This window comes from Monopterus albus, unplaced genomic scaffold (assembly GCF_001952655.1).
Source record: "Monopterus albus unplaced genomic scaffold, M_albus_1.0 scaffold31.1, whole genome shotgun sequence".
NCBI classification, from domain to species: domain Eukaryota; kingdom Metazoa; phylum Chordata; class Actinopteri; order Synbranchiformes; family Synbranchidae; genus Monopterus; species Monopterus albus.
This window is the reverse complement of record NW_018127911.1, coordinates 2563853-2582569: the sequence shown is the minus strand read 5'-3', so window position 1 is coordinate 2582569 and position 18717 is coordinate 2563853. Positions and strand designations below refer to the sequence as shown.

Genomic DNA, 18717 nt, shown 5'->3' with positions numbered 1-18717 from the left:
CCGTGATCCGCTGTTGTTTGGCAGAGTGCAAAATTTGTCAGCCTTTCAGAGTTTGTTTGGGAATTTAAATCCCTCTGGTATTCAAAACAGGAGAGCATATGACAAGGAGATAATTTCCTAGTTTCCTAGATTTATCACAGTATGCTTTACAGTCTGCTGTCACTACCTGTTCTCTCTCCTTTTGTCTTCAGATTCCCTGACTTTGGTCTGGTTATTCAGAGAGAAAAAAAAATGAACAAAAAGAAGACCGTCTGCTGTCACCTCCTTTTGTTATCACAAAAAAAAGCAAACACATATTAAACATACACAAGGTGCAGAAGCAGTGATTGCTGCATCTCCTGTTCTGCTGTGGGTTGCACAGGGAGATAACATAAGCCACAGGTCTATTTACATAATTTTTTTAATCATGTCAAGAATTTATGGGTGGTTAGAATATTCTTGGATTTTGTGACAGTTTGTATGGTTTTTAACACCATATACTGAATGTTATGTTTTATTACTGTTACCTCTTACCAGTGGTTTGCCATGTGTTCATTTAGTGAATGTTAGCAGTGTGTTTGCATCATGACATCTCCCTCATCCAAGTTGGAGTTGAAACTTTTCTCATATTTAAATATCTACTCTCTCAGTTGCAAAGTGAGAGGCTGATCCATTGTGCAGTGAGCAGGCAGCAGTGAGGTCCTATAGCACCTTAGTTATTAGAACAGGGGACTGGAATGGCCAATCTGAGCTTGTTTGCATCACAATCCCCCAACCGCTGCTGATGTTATGCTAATGAACACTGGAGAAGACTCAGCCCCAAAACTGTCCTCTCTCTTTCACAGCTGAAGGTGGGGAGAGGGCATGGAGTAGCGACACCGAAACTGCACAAGGAAACCTAATGATGCAGCCTGAAAATTCAAAGCACCTTAAATGACTCTATTTTATGCTGTTGCTGTTTCTAAAAAAAAAACAAAATAGGATGCTTGTCCAGCCTTTTTTGATGATATGTTTCACATTCATGCGCGTCCAAGTTCATAAAGCATTTCTGTTTCTTTTAGACATTTTGTGTTGCTGGAAAAAGAGGTCACTATACCTTCATCAGGTTTAACAGGCACCATTACCTGTCAGGGCAGTAGTGAGTGAAGATTTAGGTCTGACAAGTGATTGCATTCAGGAAAGACTACACCCACTTCTTTTGTCTGAGCTTTCTGATGAGACCCAGTGCTATACATTGTTTTAGGTTGTCCACTGCTACCCTTGTCTGACAGAGGCATTTATGCCATCTTTCAGATTGGAAGTAGATATGGCAGCACTGCAACAGAAATGTGTGATGATGAAGTACGCTACCGTTGATCCACTCCACTGTTGGAATCATTTGTATAATATTTCTTCTGCTGTAAGGGTAAAGTCCTTGTGCTGTTTTCTATTTTTATGAGGACTGAGATTATGTGTTGTCCCTTATTTTTGGCTGTTTGTCCTTCCTTTGAGCCGCAGGAAGGTTAAAAGCCTCAATTAGACACTGAGCCAAGGTCAGAGACATCTCACACACACACACACAGCCTCTAATCTGAAAGAATTAGTGCCCTTCAAAACTCTAAATGTCCGCCACTTTAGAAACACAGTCACTGCTCTCCAAGCCAGTGCATTTTGGGTTTTCGAAGTAATAAATATGTACTGAGAGAAAAATATATGATATGATAGATTAAGTGCAGTGATGAGGTGAATCAAAAATGTTATTAGGCCCTTGTTAAATATACCAGTCATGAAGGAGGAGCTGTAGCTCAACAAGAAAAGTAAACAAAGAAGCAAAGGATTTTGGAGCTTTTAGACAAGATGAGATGTGGATTGTGCAAAATGGGCTATGACTCAATATCAGGATTGTACATTGAGTGTAAGCCAAGAATTTGCTAATGACACTTCTTTTCATTCACAGTGGAGTAAAATATTCCCCCAGTTTTTTGGTCCCAAAGATAATTGCTCTGTTTCTCTTTTGTTTTTCATTGCTTAGATGAATAAAGACATGGATAAATGGCTTATTTTCCCGCTTGCTCTCATTCCATTTTAAATGTCTCTCACAAGTCATCCTCTCCGTTACCTTCTTCACGTTCTGTGTTGCTGCCCACTACCTTAAAAATTAATCATCCTGTTTAATAACGCCTAACGATCACATAGCATTATTGATGGTGAGGTCCTTAATAGGAGGATGGAGCAGGGATTTTTAACTATTCAGCTGCTCGTTTTGAAGAAGGCGGGGGGGGGGGCACAAAAGCTGCTTACTGGTGCATATCCGAGTAAATACAGCACAATATTATCATAGACTAAAACCAGGCCATGTGCATCCAAAAGGGCTTGGTCCCTTTTCTGCAAACAGGCAGGTTGTTTTAGATGAGTGGCAACAGGAGATTAAATATGTTCTACAAGCTGCAGAACTCAGTAATGGTTTTTCACTGACTGCTGCTTGACTTGGTGTAGCCACATTGTATTGTATTATTTTTGGATGAATGCAACAATGATGTACTCGTGCAGAAACTGAGAAGATGAGTTTGGGGGAGAGTGTCAGGGTAACTGCCGAGCTCAGATTGTTTTGACTAATTTAGCCATGGCAAACTGGATCACACAACTAATGTTTCCTTTATGGTGTTCTAATGTGCTCTCCGAGCAACAACTCTGCCAAGTACGGGGGACTACACACTATATATCGCATGCACCCTGTGTATTCCAAGGTGAACTGTGCCATGTCAAGAACTTCTTGGCCCTGATTGGCAGGTACTATCACCATGAGATGCCCAATAATGGCAGGGCTCCCATTCGTGACCTTCCTATTTATCTTGCGGTATTAATGTCAGCCTATTAATTCCTAAGCAGAGGAATATTTGGTGAAGACACCGTTTAACAGCCCTAGCTGAACCATTCTTATCTCAACAGACCTGAAAGGAATAGTTTTATGCTATCAGCAAGTGGAAATGACATTTCAAAATTTCATTCAAGATAATCCACTTCACTTCCCAGTAAAACATCAAAATTACAACAAAAAATGTATGGGACCTGTATTAAGAATTTGTCACTGTGGCAAACCATCTGGCAATAATCCATGTGGACAGACAGGTGTAGGTATCTTTTAGCACTAATAGGAGTTTTCTCGCATTGTTAAAGTGATTATAAGGTTAAGAATTTATTGCATACTCAGGCAGAGGGCAATGTAGCGCTCTGCGACTAAGGAAATGGTTAACAAAACATTTGAGACCCATAGGAAAAAAACTTATCATACATTGACATTTTTTAAATGAAGGAATTTGTAATGATAAATATAGGTTTCTCGCATTTAACAGGTGAAAATAAGCTTTTTGTTTCCACTCATGAATTTGTTTTTGGCGATGCTTCCATTTTTGTCTCCATAAATGTATTGATGAGCTGGAGAGTTCCAGGGATTGGCTCATGATTGCTTTATTTAGTAGCCATATGTCCTGACCAGCGGGGAGTACTCTAATCGATTAATTGAGTGGCTCATAAAAATGATGAATGATGCCAACACTAAGAGCAATGAGCATGACAAGCACCACGCTCGTGTCACACACTCTGGCTTTTCCATGCCACTGTGTGGCTTGCATAAGAGTCATTTAATCCAAACACTGTGATCCACAGATTAAAAGACGGTTGTTTTTATGTATTCTGAGATTAGCTGAAATGATAAGCAAGTAATTGTGGACCTGCATTATAGTGAAACATAAACAATGTGGAAATAAAATAGCCGTCCTTATCGGATGTCCCGGGGACATAATAGGTCTGAACTATCTGAAACAAGATTTTATGCTAATGATTTTCTCATAAAATGTTATATAAGAAAGAATTCCCCCCACCTATCCCCCAAACCCCTCATGCTTTGCTTTGTGCTTTGCTTTCTGATCCCCTTCGTCCTCTGTGCCCCCATAAAGTAGCCAATTGTCCATTTGTGCGTTTGACCTGGTATTTCACAGGCTGAACTCCTGTCAGGGTCGAGGCCTGCGTGTGGAACACTGGCAGTCAGTCACACAGTGTTTGGTTCGATTCCATTCGGCTCCTCTGGCCTTGTGCTGCTCTCAATCATTCCCTCAGCACAGGGGTCAGCCTGTGATTCCTCCCTGCCCCATATCTGACTCAGTGGGGCTCCAGACTCATCCGATCACAAGCCCAATCTCTCTCCTCTGGAGTGCGAATTTTCTGATTTTGGGAATATATTTCCTCCACAGCTGAGGCTGTTCTGTGACTGAGCTTTGTGTCCCCAGGTATTTCAGTTTTCCCACAAAGTAGGCATGAGAAACAGAGATAAGAGGAGTCTTATGTATGAATTCATGTATGAGGATGCTGTCAGGAAAGCCCAATAGAAACCAAATGTGTTCCCCCCCATTCAACATGTGGTGGTCTCTTGGTTCTGATTTACATTTCAGAGAATCTCCGGCCCCATATTTCCCTTCCTTTGCATCCCTGTGATGTTCAGTGACAATTAACATCCCCACTCTTTCTTGAAGTTTGTTGGAAGCTTAGGGGCTAATTCAAGGGTCAAGCAAGACTTGCAAGCTGTCAATCTTTTATTGTACCTCAACCTCCCTCCCCCACGCAGATTCTTTATTCTGTGTCCCCCTTCCATTCTCTCGGACCTCGTTTAATAGAATGGCCCAACTCTTCTCCTACTCTCCCGTGGCCCTCTAGCAGCTAAAGAGGGACAACCAGGAGCTTTGTCTAAGGAACCCAGCATTCTTTCACATCTGCCTCTTGTTTTCAGACCCCCGCTGTATTCAAATTTCAAACTGTCCTTTTTCAATCAACCCTCCTCCCCTTCCTTCTAATAACCCCCAACCTCCCAGTTACTAAGCCTTTTATTTTCAGACCAGCTGAGTTCCTGCAATTCACAATTTTGTCACTCAGTTGTCAATTATAAAACATTCTGTTGTATTGCAAAACAAATCAAGTACACATATGTTTAAAGCCTCTGGGCCCACGCCCCCGTGGCTTCTCCATTTCTCAGAGTACTTAAACATCTGTCTGCAGTGACTTCATATTTAGCCAAAACCGTGTGACGCCTGTTGACATTTTTGCAATCTGTGGTTAACACTCACAGAACATTGCCTTGATCGCGTGTGTGGCGAATTGGACGGAGGCACGTTGACGATGATGCTCTTCATCATCTGTCTGTCCCCTGTTTAAACCTCAAATCCCAGCACAACAACATATTGTTGCAGGCGCTAAAATCTATTTAGAGATCACAGCCAGGTTGAAGGCTATTTAAGAAAACAGTCAAGGTATGAGCGCTGGCAGTTTCAGTTACAAGGCAGCGAGAGAAAAGAAACCTCCAGCTGGGAGGGGAGACCTCAGCACTTTTAATGAGGAGAACAGCAGTCAGGCTGACTCGCAGCAGTCTGTGCCTTTAGTGTCTACATGTTAAACACTCACAGCATGATACCAAATATATTAAAGTATAGGACTGTTATCATCAATTTACGGAACACCCATTGCCGTGTACTAGGGATCTATAACGTTTTTTCCCCCTTCGTGGCAGGGGGTCTCTCTTGCCTTGGAGGCAAAACTGGTTAAAGGCATCTTGTCTTTGTCTTAACATTCTGACACAGGAAATCTGTTCAGCGTGCTGCCTCTTTTCCCCACTAAGCAATGATGACAGGGAAGCAAGAATAATCATATTGATTCAGCACTGTAATCTCAGGCTGAGGATTATAATACTTTATTTACATATGTAAACACAAACACCTGCAGCCACCAAAGAGACATATGAATATCTTGAAATGCTTAGCCAAGAAGTAACTAGTATAGTGTTCAGGTATATGGTATTTTATTTGGGAAAGGATTAATAAACCACAACCTTGATTTAAAATTTTTGGGGTTAAGGAGGCAATGTGCTTTGACGGTAAACTTCTCCTGACACTGTAGATTTAAACAGGTTTTGGGAGGAGCACTTAATCCACAACATTAATCTCATCTGTAAAAAGAAAACCAGTGTTCACAGGCACTCTCATAACTTAAATATAACCTGTATAAGGTAATACTCCAATAACTGAAATGATCTTATAAAGATCTTGCTAGGTTCTCTTACTGGCGTCAGGGTTTTAAACCAAGCTGGCGTAGCATCACTCTTTGACAGAGCCTGGGCGAATCTGCTCTGTTAATGTTAAACACAGTTAACATCAAATAAATTTGATGTTAATTGTTATTATTTCTGTTTTTGTGTTTGAATATAGGTGCCCTCACGTCCTTTGTGACATTATTTAGCCATCAAACACCCCAGTAAACCAAAAATGTATTATTTGGGAAACTTGCTTCCTATGAAAACAGCTGTTTGGAGATTAGAGTTCGCACAGTAAATTATTTTGTGCATGACAATGGTGAATGGGATTACCATCACTCAGATCTCAACACATGTAAACGTGTGTGGTATTGTCTGTCTTACTAAGTGCACAACGGTAAGCCCTAAGACTTTGTGCGCACGGATGAAGATCCTATATATACACTGACTGTACAGCTTTATTGTGGAGACAATCTGCTTAAGGCCTCATTATACTGTTGGGACCTTGAGTGTAGGCTGATTATACAGAGCTACTTGCCTGATCAGTTTAATTGGTGCAACACACACTTATCAGATAAAAAATAAGGGTTATTGTTTAGCTGCAATCCACTACATTTGATCTCTGTGATCAACTTTCATTTGTCGAGTTTTATGACTGCACATTATTCCACTGAAACTAAATATGCTGTGGCTGCGGTACTCTGCTCCTATTAACCTCTTTTAAATGGCTCTAAAATTAGAGGTCTCAGGTGAGGCTTAATGTCATACTAGATGAGCCGATTATGGCAGACTTAATTATAATTTTTTGGCTAATGGGTGCGCTCTGCATGTTTTCTTGGTGATGAATTATTATACTGTCTGAGAAGTCAGACAAAATAGATCAAAGACTCTTCAGGCCGCGGATATGCTCCAGCATGGAGGAGACAGCCGAAGCTGATTTGTGCAGCTCTGACTGTACGTGACAGACAGAATTCCCCACTATCTTTTTAGTCGAGTTGTCTTGTTAGCAGCTAGTGCAATAGGTATCATTCAGTCGCCAGAATCTTAGCAAACAATTACAGGCAGCAGGCACTGAAAAAAAAGGAATGTTGTTTTTGAATGTGCTTTAAAAAAACAGTTTCTAATGGGGTCCTATGTGCCTTGTTGCCAGAGTGATGCCATATCCCATGGTGAATGTGCTAATGGTTCATGGGAGTGAGAGGACTGAGTTTAGCCCAGCAGTGTAAACATATAGACAAAAGGGAGCCGTTAGCAGTGCGAAACACATGCCTGGGCGTGCAGGTAGGCATTAGGTTTCACCCTACACATCTTCAGCACAGTATCCATAACAGGGAGGAGGCCGTTTGCTTTTGTAGCGAAAGAGCAAAAACAAACACTCAAACAGACTAGGACTAGAGGGACAGGTATGCATGAGGTGGGGAGGGAGGAATTCTGGGGAGATGTAAGAAAGAGAGAGCAGTGGGGAGGGAAGGGGTTGGAGAGATAAGGTGGTTTGTGGCCAGTCCCAACAAAGAGAAGTGACCATTTGCTTGGTAGTTTTGTTTGTTTGTTTGTTTGTTTGAGCAGAGCGCGGTGGTGGAAAGAGTCTTAAAAGATCAGTCAGATATAGTTTGAACCTCTGCTTAAGTACAAGTGAAAATCCAATAGTAGGAAATTTTATTGAACATTTAATGTTACTCGCAGTTAATTTAGGATTTCTGCCATGTCACTGTAGAGTTTTGATGTCGTGTCAACGTACAGTCAGTCTCTTCCTGATGCAACCCTTTATTTTTTCTCTGGGACTGATTTGAAATTCCGTTTTTACTGGAAGCTTTTGTTACACAACAGAGAGTGAATTTTTTTCCGGTAATACATGTCAGCATATGATTAAGTTAATTAATATCACTTTAAAGTCCTGTTAGGTATTTTTAGTCAGATAGATATTAGATAGATACTTTATGTATTAGAAATGTTTAGTGGAGATAGGATGTCTAGTTAAACTGTTAAATGCTTAGTCATGCTTATGAGTTTCTACAGGGTACATCTGGTCAAGGATAACTAGAGAGAAGAGTTGATGACTGTCAGCAGACAGGGTGTTTAATATTATTATTATGACGTGTAGAACTGTAGCCTTAGCCATAATATGTTCTTATGTTTAAGTCACGACATGTTACTAGAGGTCGTGAGAATGTTTTTAGTTACACACCACTTAACCAACAGACACACATTCACACATTGATTTACTTCATGTTTTGACTACTGCTATGGCCAGCTGCAAAGCTGGCAACAGAGACGTCTCGGTTGACGTTTCTGTGTAGTATGGGGCTAGCCCAACCGAGGGGATATAATGTATAGGCCTGGTGGGTTCAGGGTCTTTCATCTTTCATCTGCCTGCATGCAGTTTGGGGGTGCAAGATACCTGAGCGTGTAATGTTAATTTTACCTGTGATCCTTTGAATAAATCAGCACTGTTTTGAGGTTACTTGGACTGTCTCGTCTCGCAGAGTTAGCAATGGTAACAAGAGCCATAGTCCTACAGTCCCTGTCACCTTTTCCTACAGGACAGTGAAAAGCTTGCATAATTTGAAGGTTTAAAATGCCCCAAAAGCTGCAAGTATGTTCTTTGCAGCAGGAAGAGAAAATATCTGATAAGGTTAGCATCATTTGCTGCAGGTCAAGAGGAGATGAACAGGGCCAGCCTTATCTGTTTGATGACAGCGCTGGTCTTTCATCGCTCCCTCTCCCTGCCAGTGAAATGGTTAGCGTTGAGTTGCCATTAAAGGATTTCCCTTCTTAGGATTATTGACCTTCTTGGCTTATTTTTGTGGCTTGCATGGGTTTGTAGCAATTTCACAGTTTAGGTTTTGTCACATTTCTGGAAGTGGAATGTACAGTATATGCAGCATCAAGTGCCTTGCGATAAGAGTGTGACAAGGTGAATTCCTCTGTGAAATCCCACAGAGACAAAGTTCACACGTGGAGTAAATTTCATCCTCTCTCTCTCGTTGTGCTCCACAGGTGCGAGGATCAATGATGAGCATCCCTGAGACGAACTGGCTTGGACTTTCTTAATCAGAACCTTTTAGTCACAACACGACCCTGCCACAAACCATCAGCACAAGGCACCATGGCATGCTCCATGCGGAAACTGCACACCTTCTGCTGGTTTCTCATTACATTAGCCCAAGTACACTCCACAGAGGGTAAGTACATATGAAACAGTCGTCTTTGTTTTCTCTAAAAACATGCTGATTTGTTCTCATACCCGGCTTTTTCTAGTAAATTTCGAGTAAGTGTTTCAGGCTCAATGACCGCGTTCTAGAAATGATTTTTTTTTTTTTTGCTATCATCTTATTTAGGAATGCAGCAAGAGCAGTGAAATTGGGTCTCAAGCCTAAACTGCTCTGCTAAGCACAGGCAGTGCTTGTGTAAGTAATGCAGCTGTGAGGACAGTGGGCACAGGCGATGGGGAAAAATCTTGAGCGGTTTCATTAGTTGGTAAATTGTGATTTGTCTGAGATTTTCTGCTTGAAAGCGTCAGTTGTTCCCAGTGGCATCAGAAGTGGATCCATTTGTAAATTCCTTGCTAAAATGTTCTGTCTCATGGCAGGCGCACACAGATTTCACAGCTCGAAAAATATAAAGCTTGAATGTGTTTTAATCATAGTGCATTTAGCTTTGATTAAAACACTCTCAGCTGGATCGTAATTACAATATTTATGCATCCGAACCATATCATAAAGTGAATCCTGTACATATTAGTGTTTAATCACAAGAAGAGAGGTGAATCACTTTAGCTGTTAGGTAATTGGATTTAGAATAAACCAAAGTTGGCGTCTTTTCAGTGCAGTATATCAGAAGAGCCATTACAGATTTATTCAAATGTTGAAGCTCTGGCCAACTATTCACTATACCTGCTTTATTGATTTTTTTTTCTACTCAGTAATGTAGAAGTATTGATTTAAGTTTGGAAGGTAATGATTTCTCAAGATGCCAAATTTACACTGTAACAAGTCACATGGATGTGATATATGAAACATATGTGTTTCTCATTCATCTTCTGGCTTAGATGTGATCTTTTATATAAGAAGTGCTAAATGTGATTAGTGTGTCTATAGGGCTCAGTGGATTTACGAATCACAGGAAGTCACAGAACTCACTTGTAATTCCATATATGGCAGTACTTTGGCATTTTTGTGGAGAAACCACATGCAAAGATAACAGTTTACAATTTCAAGACCTTGCTATATAAGTGTAAACCTGTTTGGGAGATAGGAAAGATAGTTGCCACCTCAGAGAGTTTCTGGCCCATGTTGCAGTGCCCCTGGTTTCATGAGGCGTTTCATAAAAGTCGGTTGGCAGTGCAAGGTGGGAAGACAGTGCGGAATCTTGCACTACCAATTCCTAATGGCTGGTCATTGTGAGTCTGCCAAAGGTGATGTGATAGAGAGCACCTTGGTAGATGTTATTAGACTCCTTGCAGCCAAGTGACTCCATGAGGTAATACATGGCAATCTAAGCCCTCTTTGTGCAAGCAGAGGGGGTAAGCAACTCTAGTGCATGTGGAAATACCCACCCCAAATCAGGGGAGAGAATGAGTAAAGACAGCAAAGGAATAAGGCCATTTATTGATGACATTTGTCATTTACCATTTCCTCTTGTTGCTTTCCCTCCCCCAGCACCCCCTCGCCATTTCCCATCTCAGCCACAGAGATCGGCCCAGAAACAGTTCATTACAAACAATATCCCCAAGTAAACATGCTTCATTAAACTGCATCTACCCCTAATATCTTTTTAATGCATTCCTATAATTGAATTAAATGGGTTAGTGGAATGCTGTAAATAGTGTAAAGTCATTTTTTCCCCTCTTTTTTGCATTTGAAGGAAGATGTATAGCTAAGATTGATGCTGTAGCTCTCGGGATTGTGTTGCTGTCAGACTTCCTCCAATGCAATACATGTCTCATCTTCCGCATCTGACTCCACTGTTTGAGCTCGTGTCCAGAAGCGATCTGTCTTTGCTCAGCTGACTGACCGCCATTCCAAGCCTTTCATCTCCCATTTTCCTTAGCTAGTTTCCTCGCATCTCAACTCTGAATATTTGCTTTTATGTATCCACAATGCCAGCAGCTCACGCAGTGGCATTAGTTGTTGATTTGATTGGCGTTATTATTTAAATTTTGCTGTATATGCAGCATGTGACATAGTGTGATATACTATATACAGTACTGTATATATCAAAAGGATATTGAGGTGTAGCACTTTGCATCTTAATGATATGGGATTATATTAGCTTTTGCTGTGTTTCATTATGGTCAGTACAAAAAATATACACATAGCACTATGTAGATATTGTTGTCTGGGGTTTCATAATGAAAACATGTGTCACCCAGTGCAGTGGTGTGTTGCCCTGATGTGTTTTTAATCGTCTTTGAACAACAACGGAGATCTATCGCCCAGAGGCACTAGCTAGTCCAGGACTGACAGCTGACACTAACTGTGAGTAGAGGCAGTTCATTGGCAGTTTTAGTCTCTGTATGAAGATTGCTGAAAATACTATTAATATAGAAAATGACCGGCCTTATCCTTTAAACACTGTGATAGTTTGAAAGTGTTGGAACCTAACTCTGAGCTTGTAGCCTTAACATTTGCCCCCAAAAAAAAGGTTATAGGCCGGCCCTGTTACGACATAGACCAGAGATAAATATCATTATGGATGTATTCATATTAGTAGAAAAGAACATCTGTGATTTTGGTTTTAATGTAGAACTCAAACATTTTCATAGTTTTTAAGTGTTATCATTTGTAAATTACACAGTTTAGCCTCATTTTCGTTGAAGTGCCACTCCATAAAAGTTCCACACAGGTTCAGTTTACTCATTAACAAGCAGTGCTGCCCGGCCTGTTGAAACCGTTACTATGGGTCATCTGGGCTTGGCATAGAGACCACTTCTTTTTAGTGGAAAGCCTGCAGCACAAACCGAGGTCATAGAGTGGATGTGGGTATTTACTGAGCAGGAAGGGAGTGTCTAACAAAAAACTTTTTTATCGGTTATGGGAGGTGTAGAATTCAGTCCATTTGGTTGACTGTTAAGTGAAATGCTAAACTGTTGGAGCACCCCTTCAGGACTCCTTTTAAATATGTTTTAATTATGTATCAAATGTCACTTTTAATTCAGGTGACTATTTTAAAGCAGGTAAGGTACTGTAGGTACCAAAGTAAGAGACATATCTTTCACTGTATCATCTTATGCTTTACTTAGACCTCCTGCGATATTGTTTTACATCCGCATAAGTTAACCCTCTGGCGTTCAGGGTGATCTTTGAAGCAACAGGTTTATTTCCTTTTGTCTCTTCTGTGGATGTCACCATAGCAACCCAGCAGAAAGGTGGTGAAGATGTAATTTACAGTATGAAGTAATAATGTTTTTGTTTTTGCAAAAATGTAAAAACAGTGATGAATTTTCCTTGCAGCACATGAGTCAACTATGCTCACATGCCAAAATAATTTAGGCAAGTCTGTTGGGGTTGAAAGGATAAACCAGTGACAGAATAACAATTCACACCTAGCTCAGCTGTGCACTCTCTTCAAAGATGTTCCTGCAAATTGTTAGAATAACACTGAGGCAGAATTAGGAAGCAGAGCAGCAGTAAGGAGAGCAAAGTTTACACCATGCTAGATGGAGCACCACTGATCCATCAGGAGAAAATGCATCTGTCATACATTTCCCTGGTGCTTGTCAGGTGTTGACGGATCTTTCTTTATTGTGATCAACTTTACTGCCTCAAAATCAGTGGTCAGAAAAATATGACCGGTTGATAAATAAACTCACTGTACTGATACTGTATAGGAGATGGCTTTTAGGAAATGTGGTTTTTCTTGTTTATCTCCTGTTACAGTGGTGGTTTTATAGTCTACAAACTTCACAAACAGTAATTAAAAAGAAGACATTCAAGTAGGTCATGGACATTTTATGTAAAAATGAGTCAACAACAGTTGCTTTCCTCAAGTTGTCATTTCATAACTGTGGGCTCTATGCTGGTTGTGTCTGTGAAGTGAAGAGTAGATAAATAGTTTGTTATTATATAAAAGCAATGTTTTGGTGACAGAACTTGTGTGAACAAGCCTGACACAGAGATTTTTTGTTCCCTTGGTAACACCCTGAAACCACACTATTGTTTCTCCTCAAAGCTTGAAATGTTTGAAGTACTTGAGATTTCTCAAGGGCAACAAGGAAGGGCACCTTTAAAAGTCCCCTTTTTGTACTGTGTGAAAAGGAGGGACTTAAAGCCTTCATCTCAAAATGAATGGAATGAAATAGACAATCAATGTATTCCATCCATCCATCCATTTTCCTCCGCTTATCCGGGACCGGGTCGCGTACCAATGTATCAATGTATTCTGAAATGTAATTACTGGAAGTAAAAGCCCTGGGCTTAATGTGAGCCATAACCTGCAAGAACAGGATCGAGCAACTCCCAGGGCTGTGCCACCACCTATTTGCTCTGGTGAGCCTTCTCTCTTAATCACAGAAGCATATATAACTATATAAAGATGACAAATTATTGATTTTTTTTTCTTACTCCAAGAACTCTTCTCTGTAGCCTGACATCACACCACGCATTAGAGCAGGCTCATAGTTGTCATGGAAAGCAGATGAGACTTTTTTGCAGAGGCAAAGACACGACACGTGTATCTGTGCTTACTGATAATCTGCTTTTCATTCTGTCCACTAGGGGTCTCTTTCTCAGCAGCTTCACTTCTGTCGCTTTAAAAAGAAACATCAATAATACTGTCTGTCAAGGAAGCATTTGTGGCAGAATTGTGTCCATGGAAAAAACATAGTACCCCATTGCATTGATGTGATATTTAAGGTTCTCTTAAAAGGCTTCAATAATTTCTTAGCTAATTATTTTATGACGTGTATTTGCAGCTTCCTGTTTACACCAAACAATTAAGGCTAAAGGGGAGAATTTTTGCTATGTGTCTTCAGTAAATAGCTTCTGTTGGTTTTGTCTTTCCACCTATCTCTGATGTCATCCTGGTTGTTTGTGGCGAACTGCGGAATCTGGCTTCCTGCGGAGCCAGGCAGGCGTGGGACCTGTGTACAAAAGCTCACCATGCTGTCATGTCTCTTTCATCGCCAGCCAGGCTTGGCCAATAAGGAGATAAGGAAACAATGACTGGGAGAGCAAGCAGTGGCAAGGTGTAACCACAGCCTCTGGGTCTCCTCCCTGCCGAGCACTTCAAATTCTCATTAGGATCTTCAGCAAAGGAAGGAGGGATTTTCAGGATTAGGGTTTTTTTCACAGCTGGCTCCAGGTTGGTATTTGTCATGCAAGAGCATGGCGGAGGTCTGACATCTTGCCACCGTCATCCCTCCCACCCAAACACGGACCCTCCCTTCGCCTGGCTATTGAGGCAGTTAAATGATGGCCTACTAACCCAAAATGTATGAAACACTTCTATGAAACACAATCATTAGTCACTGCCACTATTAACGTTTTTAACACCATTGCAGCACCCTATGTTAGGGCTCTGTGGGTTTGTTACATCAGCATTCTTCTGAATGGTTATTTATGCAGAGATAACCTTGGGGAACACAGTTTGTATTTTGCAGTTGCTGTCCATAACTCATGTTGAGTTCTCAGACATGACACAGATGCAACGTGACACACTCGGTCTCCTCCATGTGTCAGCCATGGCAGGGACACTATAAACTTATTTCAAGATTCCCAAGCTGTTTGGTTTTTTCCTGTATAGACCTAAGCAAAGAGGTTTTCTTTTGCAAAATGTCTGGCTTTTTGTTTAATTAAGTCACTGGTCTTGTGGACCTTTCACACAAAACAGCAGTACTGTTTCCAGACATGTGGCTCAACCTCTAACATAGTTCTTCATTGGGTTTCAGATCTGTCTAGGAGACGGGTTCAGCATGACAGGGCTTCACTCTCGGTGCTGATCTTTGTAGATAATGGGCATCCACGCAGGTCCCACGAGGCCCTTGCTGGGTGGGATCTTAGACGCTCTAGATTAGTCATCCACCCTCGTGTCTCTGTCTGCCTTGTATTTTACCGTCATGCTTTGTCTCACTTTATTCTTGCCCAGGCAGAATCATGCGGGTCGCTAACAAGTATATCCCAAACAATCTACAAAACATTTGATAACCAATTGAGTCTGGTCTCTGAATCCCAAATACGGGAAAACAAATATGACTTATCTGTCTCCAGTGCAGTGGTCTATAACCAAAGACCTATTATTTATGGAACGTATATTGTTTTGTGCTTTTGTTGGTTGTCTCTGATCTGGCCCTGGTAGATATGACTAGCAGTATGTGGGTATCTTTGTATAAGGAAGCTTGAATTTATCAGTCTCCATTTGAAAAGTTGTGTTTTGTTTGCTTTTGTGTTTTATATTTGCGGTGGTTGAATGAGAATGTGGCTTTACCTGAGGCGGGCATGCATTTGATTTGAAAGGTTCTGGTATATGCAGTGAAAAGGCATGTGTAATGAAAAATACCTCAAGCTACCTGTATGATTACCGAAACAGCACAGGCCCCTTATATTTTTTATGTTGCTAGAGCCTGTGTATTGGATTGCAGACAGACCATATGCAAGGACTGCTGATGAAGTTTGATCTAGAAGGAGCAGCTGAGAAGAATGTTTCTGATTATCTAGTATAAATGGTATTTCAAACAGGCACCAGCATGCACACCTCACACCAGACAAATAAACCAGCTTAACTGGTCAAAGGGCAAATGTAGCTTGGTTTCCTGTTCGCTGCTGTAATGTTGTGGAATTTTAAAGCGATTAGACTGCAGCGCCTGGGTCACATGAGGCGTTTTCAGGCTAAACAGTTCTATGGAATCAGTTCTAGGGACTACCCCACTAGGGAGCTCCCTCAAAAGCCACACACCCTTTATGGGCTTTTTTCTGTTTGCATTCACACCTCCATGTAGGACCACTGAGGTGACGTAACACAGGCTCACCACAGTTAACACATTGCGACATTACATTACCGGTAACTATTTTCTTTATACGTTAAATATATAATGAGCCACTAACCCTCCTCTCTCCATGCCACTGGTGATGGCTACTGAACGATATACATGGCTAACACAGTTTGTAAAAAACTGTATATGTACAGTAACTCATGGTTTCTATTGTGCTTGGACAGAACAGATCCTGAAGTATGAGCTAAAAAAAAAAGTTCCTCGGAACGACGTTCTAAGAAATGTTATCATTCTCAGTTCCTCTGGTGCAGACACACATAACAGGGGATACTTTTTCCAATAGTTCTTACAACTATGAAGGCGTTCTTCCAGTCTAAAAGCACCTACGAGGTCCAAAAATAGCCATTTCATGCTACCTGTATAAACCTTTACTGTGAATTAGAGGCTGATGCTGACTGAATAAACTGTTCCTTGCATGTTGCACATTTTTGCTTCAACACAGTGAAATACGTGTGTTTATCATCGTGAGCAGTTTAGTCCATCTTTACCTCCTGATTTGAGCAACAATAGCAACTGAGGGATGAATGCACTGAAGTGGTCTTATGAGAACTCTCATTTATGAAACCACCACTCAGGCCTGTAAGTTTTCCATTCCACATCAGCTGAAATACCTAATGTAAACAACAACAATCTGCAGGTGTTCAAGTGGTATGTAATCATGTTTTCATTGTGAGGACACTGTTGAAAGGCATGTTCACTCAAGCACAGGAAAGTGTGGTTATGGTTTGGATGTCATGCAATGAAAACTGATTGCAGAACATGTAATGACAGACTCTCTTAAGAGAGCATAATATTTCCAAAGGCTTATGATTTCACAGATTTTGCATTTCACTCTTAAGAGTCAGATGCAAGGTATTCCTGCTTGGCCTTAGAAGAATCCTCTTTGTCCTCTTGCTTTCAGGCCTGATTTAGAGCAGCTATAAATCCTGAAGAGGCTCCTGTAAACGAGGGGTGGTGATACTATGTCCATAAATATAAAGGATTTAGAACCAGAGTCTTTGGCAGAAACTTTGAGTGCCCATTTATGAAGCTTGTTAACTTACAAAGTCTCCCTGGTACATTCAGTATTTTCCCCTTTTGTTCAAAGTTTGTATAGGCCCAAACCATTCAGTAATAAATTGTTTTTAAGCTCATTGCCCTGTTTATGTGGGTCATCATTTAGAATGAAGAAGTGTAGGTTCACTTGCTGTCACACATCACACATGTCAACTTAGGCCATTTGTGCACTGGCAAATCACTACAACATGACCCCGTGTGACTCAGTTTTTGACCTTGTGAGCCATTATGACCCCTAAGTGTGTCCATATGTCAAGGGCTTGTGCTTCTACCCTTAGGCCCCCCTTTCAAGTAAATGATGTGCCTGAAGAAAATAGTCATCAAAGACAGATTTCCCCTGAGGAAACTTTACAAATCACTATCAAATGAAAAAAGTCATTTTAAATCAACCCGTCTTCTCTTATGTCTTTCATAATACTGACTCAGCTCAGGTGGACCGTTGCCTTTTGCTTAATAGTTGCTCTATTACCCTCATTTCCATCACACACATACCCCAGTGCATGTCCCCAAATTATTTTTAAATAGCCAAGAAGCAATAATTAAGGCCGATAAGCATGAGCGACATCTGATAAATCCTTAAATGAGAACTTCAAAGTGCCCCTGCTGTGACAATGTGAGGGCTGGAAACAGATGGAGGAGTGAGAATGCTAGCAAGCAGGCTTAGTCTGAGGAAAAGAAAATGGGGGGTGGGCTTTTTTCTTGATTGATATAACAATCACTTCACTGAAAGGAAAAAAAACACATGAGATGGGAGGCCATCAAGATAATATTCAGCCTCTGGATTACAATGAATAGCAGCCAATAAATCCTTGATGAATTGAAACAAGAGTAAAATTCAATTTTATCTTGGCCAACTTTCTCTTCAAGTATTATGAGATGAAATCCTTGAACTGCAGAAAATCTAAAGATAATAATCTCTTCATTCATCAAAAAATACAGTTTCCCTTTTGCTGCTACGTAGGTGTACAGAACGTGTATAACCTAAGTCTAGCGAGAAGACAGAAGCATGTGAAGCCTGTGTTTTTGAGTAAAATGGCATCCATTATATCATAGAACATCCTGCCTAAACTAGAAAACAGCAGGTCTCTGGGCTAGTCTGAATAAGAGCAGCATAAAGAATTCAGCTGGAGTGGCAGTCATGTCATCAGGGCATGACTACCCTGTTGGTCAGGGAATTTAAATGCCAGGTGGGGGTCAAGTTGAAGCACTAGCTGAATAATGTGGCACAAATGCATACACATGAGTTCCGGGAAGAGGAAGCACTGCTGTGGTTTGCTTGAGGAAGTGCACTTTGGGAATGCAAACCAAGCAGATGGACCCTTCCCATTTGTGTGTACTAGCACTGGTGACCCAATGAGAAATTTTTCCTTACTGAATCGAGGAGCATCAAACGCTTCATTGGAGCAGAAAAGGAAGTCTGTGCTTCCCAGTGTATCGATGAGTCTCTTTTTTTCTTATCAGTAATGAAAGCCATGGAAATGATATTGACCAGAGGAAGAGCCAATAAACATACAGCAAATCTAGTCGTAAAGCTTTTTCTCAAAAAAGATGACTCACATCCTTATCGCATTTAAACTCTGGATCATTTGATAGTTGAAATATTGTCACTGATAAAGCTGAGTAATGAGGTCTGAAGTGC

At 40.9% G+C, this 18717-nt stretch overlaps 1 protein-coding gene across 26 annotated transcripts in view; it reads left to right on the top strand.

Annotated features, from left to right (window-relative positions):
• The window catches only part of adgrl2a (adhesion G protein-coupled receptor L2a), a 91089-nt gene that overhangs the window by 11119 nt on the left and 61253 nt on the right, over positions 1–18717 (top strand). For all 26 annotated transcript variants that reach the window (XM_020596706.1, XM_020596693.1, XM_020596699.1 and 23 more), the window contains exon 2: positions 9032–9216. In XM_020596706.1, the coding sequence (XP_020452362.1) occupies positions 9141–9216 (76 nt within the window). In that variant the 5' untranslated portion in view covers positions 9032–9140. The remainder of the gene's footprint in view (positions 1–9031; positions 9217–18717) is intronic.